Source organism: Pavona decussata, unplaced genomic scaffold (genome assembly GCF_977016875.1).
Source record: "Pavona decussata unplaced genomic scaffold, jaPavDecu1.1 SCAFFOLD_8, whole genome shotgun sequence".
NCBI classification, from domain to species: Eukaryota; Metazoa; Cnidaria; class Anthozoa; order Scleractinia; family Agariciidae; genus Pavona; species Pavona decussata.
Genome location: NW_028145431.1, coordinates 1,202,274 through 1,218,734, shown reverse-complemented (window position 1 = coordinate 1,218,734; position 16,461 = coordinate 1,202,274). Strand labels below are relative to the sequence as shown.

At 41.1% G+C, this 16,461-nt stretch overlaps 1 protein-coding gene across 2 annotated transcripts in view; it reads left to right on the top strand.

Moving 5' to 3' along the window:
* Positions 1 to 13,858, top strand: part of LOC146488780 (cilia- and flagella-associated protein 74-like) — a 37,310-nt gene extending 23,452 nt beyond the window's left edge. For both annotated transcript variants that reach the window (XM_085113696.1, XM_085113693.1), the window contains exons 34-50: positions 674 to 991; positions 1,784 to 1,939; positions 2,470 to 2,612; positions 3,422 to 3,547; positions 4,042 to 4,151; positions 5,220 to 5,275; positions 5,357 to 5,476; positions 5,602 to 5,757; positions 6,092 to 6,233; positions 7,010 to 7,075; positions 8,047 to 8,135; positions 8,830 to 8,956; positions 9,889 to 10,013; positions 10,896 to 10,964; positions 12,119 to 12,184; positions 12,859 to 12,888; positions 13,351 to 13,858. In XM_085113696.1, coding sequence (XP_084969822.1) covers positions 674 to 991; positions 1,784 to 1,939; positions 2,470 to 2,612; positions 3,422 to 3,547; positions 4,042 to 4,151; positions 5,220 to 5,275; positions 5,357 to 5,476; positions 5,602 to 5,757; positions 6,092 to 6,233; positions 7,010 to 7,075; positions 8,047 to 8,135; positions 8,830 to 8,956; positions 9,889 to 10,013; positions 10,896 to 10,964; positions 12,119 to 12,184; positions 12,859 to 12,888; positions 13,351 to 13,470 — 2,019 coding nt within the window. In that variant the 3' untranslated portion in view covers positions 13,471 to 13,858. The remainder of the gene's footprint in view (positions 1 to 673; positions 992 to 1,783; positions 1,940 to 2,469; positions 2,613 to 3,421; positions 3,548 to 4,041; positions 4,152 to 5,219; positions 5,276 to 5,356; positions 5,477 to 5,601; positions 5,758 to 6,091; positions 6,234 to 7,009; positions 7,076 to 8,046; positions 8,136 to 8,829; positions 8,957 to 9,888; positions 10,014 to 10,895; positions 10,965 to 12,118; positions 12,185 to 12,858; positions 12,889 to 13,350) is intronic.
* Positions 13,859 to 16,461: the final 2,603 nt, after the last annotated feature.

The following is a 16,461-nucleotide window of genomic DNA, read 5'->3' as shown; positions in this document are numbered from 1 at the left end:
GTAGTCCAATGTGTTTCTTAATTTCGTAAAGCTTTCAACGCTTTAGCTTTAAGATGTAATATATCAAACACAAGGAAGAGTGTTTCATCAGATATCCAAACACTGAGAAGTAGGTTGGAAAAACGAGGCGCAGCCGAGTTTTTTTAAACGACTTCGAGTATCTGATGAAACACACTTTCTAGTGTTTGATATGGATTCTCAAATGATCAATAATTCTTGGAGAAATTCAAGGCTAAAGTTGGCAAAATTTTATGGTAATTAGGATCACATATCCAAACCACGGTAACGATAGTGATTTTCTTTGTTTTCTCTTGATGAATTATTAATGAGTTTGAGAAAGTTTTAAGACAAAACGATTGAATTTCTGGCAATGAACGTTATCCATGCTAGATAGTTTTTCGGGCCCGAGACGTTTTCGAGTGAGACGCACACCAGTATTTCTATGTACGTATAATAAATTCAATTTTGAACTCTAAAACTGAAGATGAAGGAAGAGCTGTCGAAACATGTCTTTGAAAATCAAAATTGTTGGGGGCAGGGCGGACTTAAATTTCATCCGACATGACTGAAATGCAGCATTTAAAAAACCCCAAACCTGACCTAACCTGTAAGACCGGTATTACCTGTTGCTATCTTGTCAGTCAACAGTGTTGTGGTTTGCTCGTTATTTCAGGAGTACGAGTTTGATCTAACCTGTAAGACCGGTATTGGCCGTGAATTCAAGCTTCACTGCCGCGCTATTGGTGTTCTGCCGCCGCTGGAGCTGTCACACTCTGTGATTAAAATGAAAGCTACTGCTGTTAGCGACACGTGCTCTGCGCATATTGACGTCATCAACTCACACACCAGTGCAAACGAGTTCACGCACCCAGTCCCCAGGATTGGCTCAGGGCCCATTGTTGAAGTGGGCCCCACATCATTCGAGTTTGTGGTCCCCGCTGGAGCACCCCTGACCGTGTCCCCAGCTGTTGGTACTGTAAATCCAGGAGAGGTAAGATAATCATCTGCTCACGGGCTTAGTAGTTTTGTCCGCATTTTAGACTTTTTACTTACATTTTTCTACGAGCGCGCGAAAGCGAAAGCGCACGGAATATGACCTGATACTTAACGGCAGAGGTTGTAGGCCGAGCTGGCTAAAATCAGGGGATATTCCGCAAGATTGAGCAGGATAATTGTTTTATTATTCAACACCTTGGTATCAAAGCACAGTTTTATTGCACGGAGGCTGGATACGATCTTTATTTTATTTTTCTTTCCGACACATTAAATGACGCCATATCGCAGGATATCTGTTGACTACGGGCGACGAATATTCAGTGCACCGCGACTATATTTGGACAGTGTTACAATGCGATAAATAGCCGATCCAACAAGCGCGAGTAGAATGATTGTTTTATTAACAACAACCAAGAAATATTGCTAGATCTCGTTGATTTTATTTGCAAGAATGATTAAAAGACGATTTAATGGACGCTATTTGTCAGGCGTGGTATAATGGCTGATATCCCATTGCCGCTTAGCCAATCAAAACTCTGGAACTACATTATCCAATGGTCCAGATAATACTTAAATGATGAATTGAAAAACGAGAACTTCTCTCCTGTGACTCCTGTTTTTAGGAGCAGACGAATATTTTGCTTGAGACCAAAATTAATAGTGCGGAGTCTGCTAGCCTTACCTTTTGCGCAAAAGCCACGAAGAATTCCTGAAGTGCTGAAAAATTTATACTTAGTTAACAATCCCGAGTGTTTCTTCAGTTTTCACCCACGGTTCTTTGTTTCAGCGGTGTTTGGTTCACGTGACCTTTAATCCCCGGATGGACCCTAATATGGTGCGACTGGAAGGCGTGCGCATGATGGAACGAGAAGCTGAGGCAGAGAGAAAGAGACTGGAACAAGCCTCGCCCCAGGAAAAACCGCAAGAACAACCCGCTGGACAGGTGAGCCAGTGGACGTACAGTTGTTAGTAAAGGCCGATTTAGACGGTACAACTTTTGCTTACGACTGTCGCATGCGATTTCTAGAGCACGCGCAGCTCGCGTCATGCAAAAAATCGCACACAACTCTCGTCATTCAACATTGCCTATACCTACGATTGTCGTAGAATTTAAAAGTCGTACCGTGTAAGTCGCTCTTAATAGACCTTTATCACTCGGCGGCCATGTTGAGTCTCAGGAGAATAAAAAGCTTTGTTTTAGCACGGTAAGCCTCGCAATAAATTCGCCTCTGACCGAGGCTTGCCGTGCGAAAACAAAGCTTTTTATTCCCCCGAGACTCAACATGGCCGCCGAGTGATAAGGGTCTATCGGATTGGCAAATTTCAAGATTTTCTTGTTAGGCAACGATTTTAAGCTGCTTTACGGAGCGCGAAGCGGGTTAAAGTTATGTAGGGCAAACTTGCAGCATGTTTTATTTAAATTACAGTTAATCTGATAGCAATGTTCTTCTTTTGTTTTCAATGATTCAACAGAAGAAAAAAGGCGGCAAACCTGCTCCCGCTGGTAAGAGCCCCAAGACATCACCAAAGCGAGGCGGTTCACCGAGCGCGCCAAGCCTGGTCACTAGAGCCAAGTCCCCCGTCAGAACATTCACCATTGACGACGTGGTTGATGGGTAAGATGATTTATTGCTTGGTACAGTGAACAATAAAGTCCTTTCTTTAGCACTCCATGGTAATCTGTTTTGCAAATTTGAGTGATACGAAATTTTGAAATTTTTATGATTTCTGGGGAGCGTCAACCCGTGTAAGCTGTGTTGGAATCCCGTTGTGGGCTGAATCATTTCAGCTCACTAAATTACGGAGATTACTAACTGTTTTGAAGTCGAAAGTGTGGAAAATGAAAGTATGCGTGAGAAGGACTGTTGCTCGTGACAAACCAGACTTCATACTTAACCGACTTATATTATGATGGTTCTTTGCTTCAAAGCATTTATAATGCCATCTTAAGCTTTATCAAGTTACTAACTTCTAAGTGTTAATACACCAACAAATTGACCCATTTTTTAGCCCTGTTTGAGTCAATATCCAGGCCGTGGTCGTAAGACGGGGCGCAAAGCCTGGCACTGTTTAGTTTTAATTTACTTTGCCTGCTTTAATCACGGTTCACTCGTTTGTTAGGCTCGATTTCCGCCGCTCCCTCGGGTATTGGGTGAAAAAAATCGGCCCCTGATTGGCTAAAACTCTGATTAGAAAAATAACTCGGGTTTTGATTTTGGGGTGAGCGCGGGCTCATTTTCCCGAACAGCAGCTGGTAATCGAGCCTACTCGTTTGTAGGCATATACTTTATGTTAAGGTTAGGGTGACTATATGGAGAGTTGGGTGACTATGTGGAGGGTTAGGGTTAGGGTTATGTGGGTGTCTATATGGTACCATTACATGTATTACTCGCCCGTTTGTAAGACACTTGTTCTGTTTTTGCAGGTCCAATGAATACGAGAATGCGCACTTAGCTCTGCTGAGGACTTACCATAATACGTTTTCTCGTTACGTCATTCCTTGCTTTCTTGCCCCAGGACGATGCACAGAACCGAACACTCTGTCATGCAGGTGAGAGATGACGAAAAATGGTTTCTTTTTATAAAATGAACAATTTTGGTTTTGAAAAGTTGTCTTTTTATCCCGTTACACTGAGTCAATCTACTTCACGCGTGACCAGTATTTTTGAAATTTGAACGAAGTTGCGAAATTTATATGCCAGTTTTGAACTAACTTCGGCAGCGAGATTTCAGAGTTCCCGTAGAAATTTCCCAAGTTTGTTGACGGTATAAAGCTCTGAATTTTCTTTACATTACAGCATTAAGTATTTCAAAAATAACAATTGTTTCCCAAGTATTTTGAATTTTTTTTTTCAGTTAATGCGTCTTTTTCGCAAAGATTTCCAGAGAAATCTTCAAGATTCCATTCAAATGCCGGGCACGACAAAGAGAAATTCGAATGTTCATTTCATTTTTGGAAGTACTAGTCCTGCATGACGTAGACTGACTGTAACTTATTTTGTTTCGCAAACTCAGCAACTTTTGATTGCTTTTTGCTTTCCTTAGTGTACACAACACCTTGTTCCTGGAGGTGCATTGCCCAGCTGTTAGGCCACATATGGTGGTGGTCTCCGATTGCGGAAGAACAGTTGTGGACTTTGCAAATGTGTCCCTCGGTAAGTCTGCCTCTCTGTTTTGCGATACTTTCAACAACAACAACAACAATACTTTATTTTACCCCATTATTATTACAACAGAAAATATAAATATATACATACAATAGATGATAGGGGTGCTGGCTGCCCGAAATAACCTAAAAGTTAAAACTGCCAGGCAGCCAGCTGTAAGAAACGATATTTAAATGTTAAGATCAGGGACACAAGAACAAACACACATAAATACACACAAAAATAAAGTTAAAAAGAGTTAAGTAAAGTAGTAGTATATTAAAATGACCACAATTCTTACGTTGCAAAACAGTATTATTTCTTATCTTAGAATTGCAAAACCAAAATCGAAGTACAGATGTCTAGTAATCTTTGATTAAGTGTTGTTTCATTTTCTTTTTAAATAAAGACAAAGAAGATGATTTAATATCTTCATCAATGGAATTCCACACTGATGGACCTTGAAATCAAGGTCATCATCAAGGCTGAGTTCAAGACCATTCATAGCTGTGCCTTTGCTGAGAATACGATCAGTCTGAATTTATGAAATATCATCTACCAGTGATCAGCATCAAATTTCCCCTTGCAATATCAATGCTTTTTCAACCCCTGAGGTCATGAGAATTAAGGATATGATCACTCAAGGGGAAATTTCTTGATATTGTTATAACTTCTTCCCACTACTTTTATGAGAAGAGTACGAGGACAAGATAGGAGAATTTTTTTCTTTGATATTAGGGGTTAAAGGGTTAAATCGCGTATGAAGGATTCTTAAAAGACATGGAAGACCGTCGCTGTTATGCACGCTACTTGAACAGCTGCGTAAACAAAAAGCTGCAAAACAAATTCAGGCCTAAACGGCATTCGAACCAATAACCTGTGCGATGCTGGCGCAGTGCTCTACCAACTGAGCCATCAAGCCAACTGGGAGCTGGTCATTTTTTTAGTTCGTTTGAACCCGTTAAGAAAGAGAATACATTGTTCGTTCCCTTTCTGCCATTGTTTCAAATTTAACTCGCAGACTGAGACATTACGGTTGGTTGTGTTTAATACGATATTGTTTTTCCTTCTCACCAGGTCAATCCGAAGTGAAAAGTTTCACCATCCAAAACATCTCTGACGAGCCGTTGCAAGTGAGTTCATCGTACTTTCTTCACTTGTAACCATGACTGGTTGTGTTTTAACGTTCATGAATGTTTTTACTTGTTTTACAGCTAAGCTCCTCGTTACTAGACCCTCACGGTCCGTTTCAGATGCTAAACGCGCTGAGGATACTGGAACCCCAGGCAACTCATAACATAGTGATATCATTTGGTCCTAACGCGCCAAAGGAGGTGAGTGACTGATTGCGTTACTTACAACACGTCGTTTGGTCCCAATGCGTGACAGCATTGCGTTACTCATAACGTCATCATTCTTGTCAGATTGGTTAACTATGCCTGTGTTATTCTCTTTATAGTTTCACGAGGTGCTAGAGGTGGGGTGCCCCCGGAACACACTTTACATCAGACTAAAAGGCAGGGGGGTGCAGCCCGTGATCTCTCTGTCGGTGGAGGATGGTCTACTGGACCTAGGAGACGCCTTGGTGGGGGACACAATTTCATCCTGCTTTACGGTGCGTGGATTTTAAAAAACGTAAACTTAATGAACTGAGGGGTGATTTTGTAAAGAAACTGCTGCGTCGGTGGGGGTGTGAAACATAAAATTTGATATCAACGGTTGATTGTCGACCGTAGAGAAATTCAAAATTGAATTCTCTTTACGATGGACACTTGACCTTATCGACTCAGTTGATATAAGCTTTGTTTTTGTTGTGAATTAGGTTGGCGTTGGAGGGACAGAAAACCGTTTCAGTTCAACTGTGTTTAGCATTACAAATCAAGAACTCTTGGAGCAAACTTGTTGTTGGAATGAACTAACGTCACTTGTCTTGTCTTCTCTCTCCTCAGATCTCCAACACATCAGAGCTGTCAATCAACTATTCTCTCAACCTCGACAGCTTGTCTCAGTTACGTCATAGCCGTGCACAAGTGTTGCCAAGGTTCCTCCCGCCATTTGATGAGCTGGCCGAGACTCAACTGCACGTGCTGGGTAGGCCGTTAGGGACTTGGCGCGTAATTCAGATATTTTAAATTATATTTTAAATGGCCTGGCCTGTGTAGCAGTGGCTTCCTTTTGGAGAGCGTGGGAAGCCCGTGAAGGCGTAGAAAGACTGTTACACAGGCTATGAATGGCTTAGTGTGTTTTCCATTTGTTAGAACTGGCTGACCGGCCAGTTTGTAAATCGAGTGCGTCATTTTTGGCTGGGATGGTGCTGCAAAATCTTGAAAAATAATCACTCCGAAAATAGTACGCGCCATTTTGAAGAAATTCGAAGGACTGGGAGAAAACGTATCCTTCAGATTGGTACGTAGTATATCAAACACGAGGAAGAGTGTTTCCCCCGATTTCCAAACACCGAGAAGTAGGTTGGAAAAACGAGGCGCAGCAGAGATTTTTTAACCAACTTCGAGGTGTTTGGAAATAGAAGGAAACACTCTTTCGAGTGTTTGATATAGCTTCTCAAACTATTAATAATTCTTGGAGAAATTCGAAGCAAAAGTTCACAAAATTTTATGATAATTAAGATCACATTTCTAAACCTCCTTCACGGTTGTGATTTGCTTTGTTTTGGCTTGATGAATTATTAATGAGTTTGAGAAGTTCTGTTTACAAACTGTCTGGTCTGGCCGGCAAATGACAGGTGAACGTCACTCTGAACTGCTATTTTGGGATCTGTTTGGTTTGGTTTGTTTGTGGTTCCTTTACAACTGCCTTATTCGCATCACATTTATTCATTTTCCTTTATTTTATTTTATTTTTTTCAGGTCCGTCCAATTACAATGGCATGGCCGTGTTTGACTGTGTTCCTGCTCAAGGGACTATTGGTCCAGGTAAGGCGAGAAAGGAAATCAAAACTCGTTTAAACTTTGCTGTGAACACTTGTCTTGTCTGTCTCTGTTGTTTGAGTTGGTTCTGGAACCGGCGCACAGTCTCGTCAAAGTGAGATCGGTGCCTAAAGTCTTCGAGCAGTAGATATACAGGAAAGAAATGCAATGTTTCTTCTGCAAAGGTGGAACAACTAACAAGGTTTGCAGTCACCGACACTTGATTTTCGAAAAGCAATTTGTCAACGAGAACGCGATAGAGCGGTTTTCAATTGAGTGTCGAAAGTAATTTCGCGTTTGCTTTGGTTTTGCATTACTAAGCTCCGTGATTGGTTAACAAAGCTTCGAATTCAGTAGATATACAGGAAAGAAATGCAATATTTCTGCAAAGGTAAAACAACTAAAAAGGTGTGCAGTCACCGACACTTGATTTTCGAAAAGCAATTTGTGTACGAGAACGCGATAGAGCAGTTTACAATTGAGTGTCGAAAGTAATTTCGCGTTTGCTTTGGTTTTGCATTACTAAGCTCCGTGATTGGTTAACAAAACTCGCGCCACTTTCTCAACCAATGGGAATCCAAACCAAAACCAATCGTCTTTTGGCCGCACGCGAATTCCCGCGCTTGGCGCCTGTTACATGTATTACATGCTTCGAATTCTGATTGGCTCGTTGTGTTGTTTACATCTGTTGCGATTGGCCAGAGTAATTACTTTGGTTTTGGTTTCACGACACTCAATTGGAAACCGCTCTAAAACAAAATGTAGTGGATTAAACCAGGAGCTCATAATTAACTTGATTAACAGAAACCATCCGTATTTGTTGCTAAGCTCGCTGTGTGTTGGTGCGTTCTAAAGCATCACGGATACATCACGTTCAGGTTATCTGTTAGTAAACAAGTGCTGCCTGTGACATAGGTAGAGTATCTGCCTTTAATTGTATTTATTTACTAATGTACGACTTTTCTGTGTAATTCCAGGCGATTCTAAGGAGATCACCGTATCATTTAACCCCGATCACGCCAGCGAGCTTTATGCAGACGAAGTTTCTGTTGAAATTAACAGTGGGGTGAGCGCAAAATCTCAATTAAAACATTTTTTTAATTGTTTTTATTTTAATGCAACACACAAAAACTAGTTACAATAAAATATTTTACAGTTTACACGTCTTACATCGATTACATTGCTTACGGCAACTTAAACTGAAAAGAAAATTAACTCAGTTAAAACATGATAATTTTTATTGATGATGTAAGCCAGGGATATTTACTCACGGGGTTAAAGTTAAATTTCTGCATCATAATTTGTTACTTACTGCACGACAATTATTAGAGCTGCTTTCAATTGAGTGTCGAAAGTAATTACGCGTTTCCTTCGGTTTTGCTCTACTACGCTTTGTGATTGGTTAACAAAACTCGAGCCACTTTCTCAACCAATGGGAAACAAAACCAAAACCAATCGTGCCACGCTTGCACGCGGTTACCCGTGCTTGGCGCCGGTTACATGTATTTACTTCGAATTCTGATTGGTTTGTTTTGTTGTTTACGTTGTTCGTGATTGGCCAGAGTAATTACTTTGGTTCTGATTTTACGACATTGGATGAAAGGTGTGCGTGATAATTGATTACTAAAAGCATGGTATCTAATGATGTATACAGCCAATCTGAACTTGCAGGATCACAGCGTCAAGTAGAAGTTCTCTCTTTTAGTAACGACATTCTTCCTTAATTTGAATGAATTGTTCTATTTTATGACCCATTTCAGGACAAGCCCTATTCGATCAAACTACTGGGCCGCGCCTGGCAAAATATCGTGTACATGAGGGGCTGGGACGAGCTGATGCCAAGTGCTGAGTCACTCAGAGCTGAAGTGGAAGAAGAGGAAGAGGAAGGTCTGGGAACTAACTTTTATTTATTTTGGAGTTGAATTCAGTATTCATCAGTTTTGAACCCGACTAACTTCGTTGTTGCATTTAAAAGTTTGTGTTAGCTTCTATCGGCCTTGACCCAGAGAAGAAAATTCCTGAGCACTGTGAGCTTAGAATCTTTGTTTTGTCCGGGGCGAGGGCGTAAGGAAGAAGCGAAGCATTTTCAGAAAGTGTAACCTTGATCTTACACTAAGTGCAATATTTTTCAATATTTTTAAATTGTATTTGGACAACTGGTGAACAGAAACGTTTTCATTAGTTTTTAAGCCAAAGTGTATAAAAATAAGTAAATCACTTTATTTAAGTGTCAATATATTTAGCGCAGAGCACTAATTGGAGATACTTTCCAGGTCGAATTAGAATTTAAAAGTGTTGAGGACAGGGGAAAACCGGCGCACCCGGAGAAAACTTCTCATATGCATATGAACAACACAATTTAAGACTGTGCAAGGTTTGGCAGTGCTTCCAAGATCAATTGCCACACGTCAGTTATTCACCTTTCGTCTTATAAATACACCGTCAACTAACAGTAGATAAATGTATGAATTTAGTAGAGCGGTTTTCAATCGAGTGTCGTAAAACCAAAACCAAAGTAATTGCTCTGACCAATCACAACAGATGTAAACAACGCAATGAACCAATCAGAATTCAAAGCAAATACATGTAACCAACGCCAAGCGCGGGAAAAGGCATGCGAGCGAGGCACGATTGGTTTTAGTTTTACATCTTATTGGATGAGAAAGTGGCGCGAGCTTTATCAACCAATCACAGAGCGTAGTAATGCAAAACCAAAGCAAACGCGAAATCACTTTCGACACTCAATTGAAAACTGCTCTACACCGTCAACTAACAGTAGTTGAATGTTGAATGTATGAATTTAATCTTTTTTTTTTTAGATGGTAAAGCAATCCAGAAGACTGTCCTATTAACAATGAAGAGTGTTTCAACTCCTGATGGGTATGAACCTGTAGAGAGGGCTGTGGAGATCGGGTGCATTAAGTCCAGCATTCAAACGAAAAAGGTATTGCTTTAGGTGTTAATCCCCGATACAAATGTTATAAGTATTCATACATCCCACAGAAGTCAAGTCCAAGGTATTTGTAAGTCTTTGCACGTAGCCAGACGAACATTTTTACCGGGATAGTAAGGGTAAAAAAAATCAAGTTAGCGGTATGCGCGAAGAAAGTTAAATCAGAAACAAAACAGATCAATGCGCCTTTCCGTGGGCGAATGAGTTTTTTACCCTACCTTCGAATATAGAAGCCCCGATATTTAGAACCTCACATAATGCCTAAAACTCAAGCGCACTCCTGATTATGATGATGTAGATGATGATGCAGCTGGATCAAATTTTACAGTGCACATGAATTTAATGAGAAGCTCGGGTCAGGAGAAGGAATTTCTTGCGCTCGTTTTGAGAAAATCAACCACCATGGCTTGCAATAGCCAAAATCTTAAATTTCTTAACCTGTTTAAAATATGTTTTGAAACTATTTCTTAAAGTCTTAACTAAATTCCAGATGTTTTGAATACGATGAACTTGGAAATTTTTTACCAAGGCTAGTCTGAACATAGATTTTTTTTGGGGGGGGGGGGGGGAGGGCGAGCACGGGCACTACCTCAGAGGGTAGTACTCGGGCACTGGTCGTTGGCACAGCACTGGTTTGAACAGGATATTGTTGGTTCTTGCACCTTTACCCCACTCCTCCCTGCAATAAATTAAACAAAATGACGGGCGTTTAATTGGAGAACGAGGAAACGATTGTTTCTTGGGCACCAAGGAGTCTGAACAAGTTCCTTCTCAATGCTCCGGATACAGAGCCCTGGCACGGGCACCTAGTGTGAACAGGGCCTTATGTTTTACAGAAAAGGTTGTCATGTTATTGATCTGTTTTCTCTGCAGTCCAGTGATTTCTATTTTGATAATCCTAAAGAAGCCAATGAAAGGGGATTCAACTTTGAGCCTCTAAAGGTGAGCGCTTTAATTTAACCTTCTTTACTCTAGAGTTGTTATTTTTATTAATAATAGAGTTTCAGTCGCTTCCAAGCTCTTCTAAATCAGGTGCAGAGTATCTGTGGTTTGTACTAGACTCTACAGCTTCAAAAGTCTCTGCAAGTGATGTTGGATGTCAGCTTCCTAGTTTCATCCGCAGTTGATATATGGATTTTCGTATATTTCGGTCGTTTATTTATCCTGCACGGGTATATTACGAACTCACTAAATGACCACACAATGTGCACTGCACCGGTATCGGAGGGTGATGATGGTTTCGAATAATTTTCCCAGCCTGAATTTATGGTTAAGTTACGTTCATAACGTCAATGGTCCTTCGTCTATTTCATTTTTGTGGGTAGTGCACTGTACTGCTCTACCCACTATGTCGTCAGGCATGTAAGAATGAGTGAGTGAGTGAGTGAGCGAGCGAGCGAGCGAGCGAGCGAGCGAGTGAGTGAGTGAGTGAGTGAGTGAGTGAGTGAGTGAGTGAGTGAGTGAGTGAGTGAGTGAGTGAGTGAGTGAGTGAGTGAGTGAGTGAGTGAGTGAGTGAGTGAGTGAGTGAGTGAGTGAGTGAGTGAGTGAGTGAGTGAGTGAGTGAGTGAGTGAGTGAGTGAGTGAGCGAGCGAGTAAATGAGTGAGTGAGTGAGTGAGCGTGCGAGCGAGCGAGTGAGTGAGCGAGTGAGTGAGTGAGTGAGTGAATGAGTGAGTGAGTGAGTGAGTGAGTGAGTGAGTGAGTGAGTGAGTGAGTGAGCGAGTGAGCGAGCGAGCGAGCGAGTGAGCGAGTGAGCGAGCGAGTGAGCGAGTGAGCGAGCGATCGAGTGAGCGAGCGAGCGAGTGAGTGAGCGAGCGAGTGAGCAAGTGGGCGAGTGAGCGAGTAAGTGAGTGAGTGAGTGAGTGAGCGAGTGAGTGAGCGAGTGAGTGAGCGAGCGAGTGAGCGAGCGAGTGAGCGAGTGAGCGAGTGAGCGAGTGAGCGAGCACAGCACTACCCACATGTTCACAATGCGTACCTATTTTTGTTTTTCCTTCATCAGCGTAAATCGAGTTGTTGTTGTTGTGTATTTTTTATACTTGCTAAAATCAAGCAATTCGGTGGTATTATGACTGATTTTCATGATGTTTTTGTGTTTTAGGCGGGAGTAGATATTGGCGTGAAAAAGAACATTGTCTTTCGATGGCAGCCTCCAGCCGGCCATGACGTAAGTTATCAACAGGGCTGGGTTGCTCTAGCGCTAAACATTGGTTAAGAGGTATTAAAACCTATAGGTTGTCATGGTATTTAACCCAGGTTAGTGCTAACCATGCTTCGAGCAACTGGGCCCAGGAGTTTACTCAAAAATATAAATCACTTTATTTACCCTCAGGTTTGTGAGGCTGGTTAGGACTCTAGCAAAAAATGCTAACGCTCCGAGCAATCGAATTAGAATTTGAAAATGTTGTTTTTGAGGAGAGGGGAAAACCTCTCGGAGCAAGGACGAGAACCAACAACAAACTCAACCCACATATGACGCCGATTCCGGGAATCTAACCTGGGCCACATTGGTGGGATGCAAGTGCTCTCACCACTGCGCCTTCACTGGGATTTCTTTTAAGCTTAAAGAGTGACAACTTGCGGCGCCTAAAATCTGCAAATGGTACTGTACTATGTAGATCATAAGTCAATAGTAAGCAAGTGTTAGACTTTTACAACAGAAGTGCTTTAAGTTATTTCCCTCGACAAGAAACGTTATTCCACATCGTTTCCTTCTATCCGGGTGTGTAACTGGGTACCGGCAACACACTGCTGTGATTACCCTGCGATGGACTAGCTTCTAGGATGGTAATACGTTTAGTAAAACGTCTAATCGTACATTCGCTTCTTGTTCTCTCACAGCCCAACCAACCTGTCAACACCAGCACCATGGTAAGTGGAAAGTTATCATTTTATGCCATCTTTTAGAGCTGTTTCCAATTGAGTGTCGTAAAACCAAAACCAAAGTAATTACTCTGGGCAATCGCAACAGATGTAAACAGCACAACGAGCCAATCAGAATTCAAAACAAATACACGTAACTGACGCCAAGCGCAGGAAAACGCGTGCGGCTAAAACACGATTGGTTTTGGTTTGGATTCCCATTGGTTGAGAAAGTGGCGCGAGTTTTGTTAACCAATCGCAGAGCGTAGTAACGCAAAACCAAAGCAAACGCGAAATTACTTTCGACACTCAATTGGAAATCGCTCTATCAGACGCTTTGATTGAATATCTGATTTGATCAAAGTTGTTCATGTTCTCTTAATATTCTTCGTAGTAATATCGCAATTCGCTTGTTAGCGCGATGATTTTACAAAGAAACGCTTCTTCTTCTTCTTCGTTCACTGTTCACAGTTGACTGTTAAGAGTGACGTCACCACTCAATACAAGATCCTACTTCAAGGATTAATCACAACCGAACAAAGACTCCCGGATGTTGTTAGTCACGTGGGCTCTGCAGTTCAAGAAATGTAGATATCAAAATACTGACTGGCTGATATGGACGATTTGCAGACTGAGTTATTTAAGTATGGAGTTGTGATCAGCTAGCTTATTTGTGCTTGCAATTTTTAATAATAAACGTTGTACGCATTGCGTAAAAACATAATGATTCTCTTTGTTGAGAAGAGAAAAAAGCATATATTACCTTTGCTACGAGTGCGACTGTATTTATACAACTTCTCATTTTTATTCAGCCTGTCAACGCAAACGGGTTTGTAATATTTGCCGCCTTTTTGGTAAGATGTATATTTGCTGAGTTTGAACGTTGGTGCATTAATTTACGGTATTGTCAGCTATTTGAAGCCTGTTTTATAAGCAAGTGTAAACATTTAGGCTGTGAAAATAAAATTTGGCTGGAATAGCTCTGCCTCAGTAGAACATTGTTGCGAAATGATTCAGTCATGGGGGGGGGGGGGGGTTAGGGGGGGAGGCAGCGGGTATTGTTTTTAAACCCTTTGGTTGGAAGTCTTGAAATCGGTATGGATTTTAGAAGCTAAGTCTGAAAAACGGGTGTATTGGAAAATTACAAATTTGGTCTGAAATAGTGTCAGGATTGGAAACTGCCCACCAAAGATCCCAAGATTGTAACGACCATGTTCGCATAAATTATCTATCTCAGATAAATTTGGTTTTTAATTAAAATCTCTTTTTTTTTCCTGAAACGAGAGGATGGTGATTACTACACCACGCGTCATTCGTTTGAAATCAAAGTTAAATTTGAAGTTTGGTAACGTAACCGGCAATTTTACAGCTCGCCAGGGTCTTTGTTTACACTGAAGTGTTTTCACGAATGTTTCCTCCTCATGGTAATAAAATCAATCCATCTTGTTCTGTCGTTTACACAATGTGTCGCAGTTTAATGAGCTTGTTTCCAGGCCAATTTGAGGCAGATATTGGACTGTCTGTTGTATAGCAACACTTTTTAATAGTGGTGAGTGTCGGTGGTTCTGTGGGTTGAGAAATAAGAGTTTAGTGACGGTGGCGGTGGTGGGAAGGGATGATATATATATACACTCGATTGCAAAAACGTTGACACCTAAAAACCATAAACCGTGAACGATGAGACCCAATGGCTTTATGGGTATAAGTGTACTAAATTTATTTGCATAATATTCTGTCCTCGTGCGACGGCTGATGACCAAAATTAGTGACACGTGGTGAATGATGAAAACTGTCCAAGCTTTCCTTAAAGTGTCCAAGTTGGCCAACAAGGGCCAATTTCAGTAATATATCATTCGCGATTTGCCTAAGTTCAAAACAGGCAATGAACTTAAGCAGTATTTAGTAGAAAATTATTCGGAAGAATTAAGTCAGCATTGTACTTTTTATTGCAACGAACGAGAATAGTAAATTGTTGATTATGGAAATGAGGTAATTGTTCAAACACTACTCACAAAAGTTGAAATCTGTTGGGTCTCGTCGTTTATGGTTTATGCTTTTTAGGTGTCAACGTTTTTGCAATCGAGTGTATATATTTAGCAAAAACATGATCGTTGCATAAAGCAATTCCAGGGTTTTGATTGGCTTAGCGGTCATGGCATATGAGCCGTTATACCATGCCTGAGAATCGCGACCATTAAATTGTTTTCTGGTCGTTCTTGCAAAGCAAAATAAAAAAAGATCTAGCAATATTTCTTGGATGTTTTAATAAAACAATTATTCCACTCACGCTTGTTGGATATGAGATGATTATAGCCAACTCGGCGCTACGTGTCACGTCGGCTTTCATCATCTCATATCCAACAAGCCTGAGCGGAATTATTGTTAAATAGCCTGAGGTACAAGAAAGAGATAAAGAAATGGTGCAAAAGGAACGCGTTGGCGGTAGAGGACGGGTATAGAATGAAATTGGTGAAAGATAGAAGAATTGTGGTCGTGGGGATCCAGTGTGCAATCGTGGTACAAGAAATGGAAAGAGTACAAAAGGATAGAAACTTGTGAAGGAGGAGGAAGAGTTGAAATAAAATTGGGTGGGCGGAGTAGCCGAGGATCTGGAGTATAATTTAATGTTGAGAAGATTCGAGTTGAGCGTTAAATGACTAACTTTGAAAACGTATCGGTTTAATTTAAACTAGGCAAACCAGTCAGCTGTTAAACTTGCCCCTAAGGAAAACAATTACGGTACATCAAGATCAGTGGTCGACACGCCATTGTTATTTCTATCTATCAAGCTAATTGCGCAATCGTAGTGCAAGATGTGTACAGAAAGAGAACAAAAGGGTAGAAATTAGTGAAGGTGGAGGAGGAGGTGGAGGAGGAGGAAGAGGAGGGGGAGGAGTTGAAATAAAATTGAGTGGGCGGAGTAGGACGAGGAACTGGGATATAATTTAATGTTGAGAAGATAACACGGCGCCACTGACAAAATGTTCTTTGTTCGAGTTGAGCGATAAATGACTAACCTTGAAAATGTGTCGGTTTAATTCAAAGTGGGCAAACCAGTCAGTGATCAAAATCACGCAGGCGTAGATGTTAAGCTTGCCCCGAAGGAAAACAGTTATGGTACATCAACATGGCCGACACGCCATTGTAATTTATATCACTATAAAGGAGGGGATGGTGGATTTAGGTAACGCTTGAAAATAATAATGTTGCCCCATTTCCACTATCTTAAAAGGAAAGATTTACTCAGAATAATACCCTAGCAATTCTCAGAGATCAGATGGTTCAATTACGAACCGGAAAATATTCAATTTGCAGAACGAGGTTTGATCATGAAACCCCGCAGCTAAGCGGGGGCATAGTGAGACTAATAACAATGCAATGAAACGTGGAGTGCACAGTTCCGTGAAGAGTGGAATAAAACGTTGCCTTGGGGCTGACACTATGTTTTGAAATCCTTTTGTTCTTGTAACTAAATTAACAGGTCAGGGACTACAATAAATCATGATGTAGCACGACTGTCACGCAATACTCTCAAGTTGAGAGTATTGCGTGACAGAGCCCTAATTTTAGAGATAATGGACT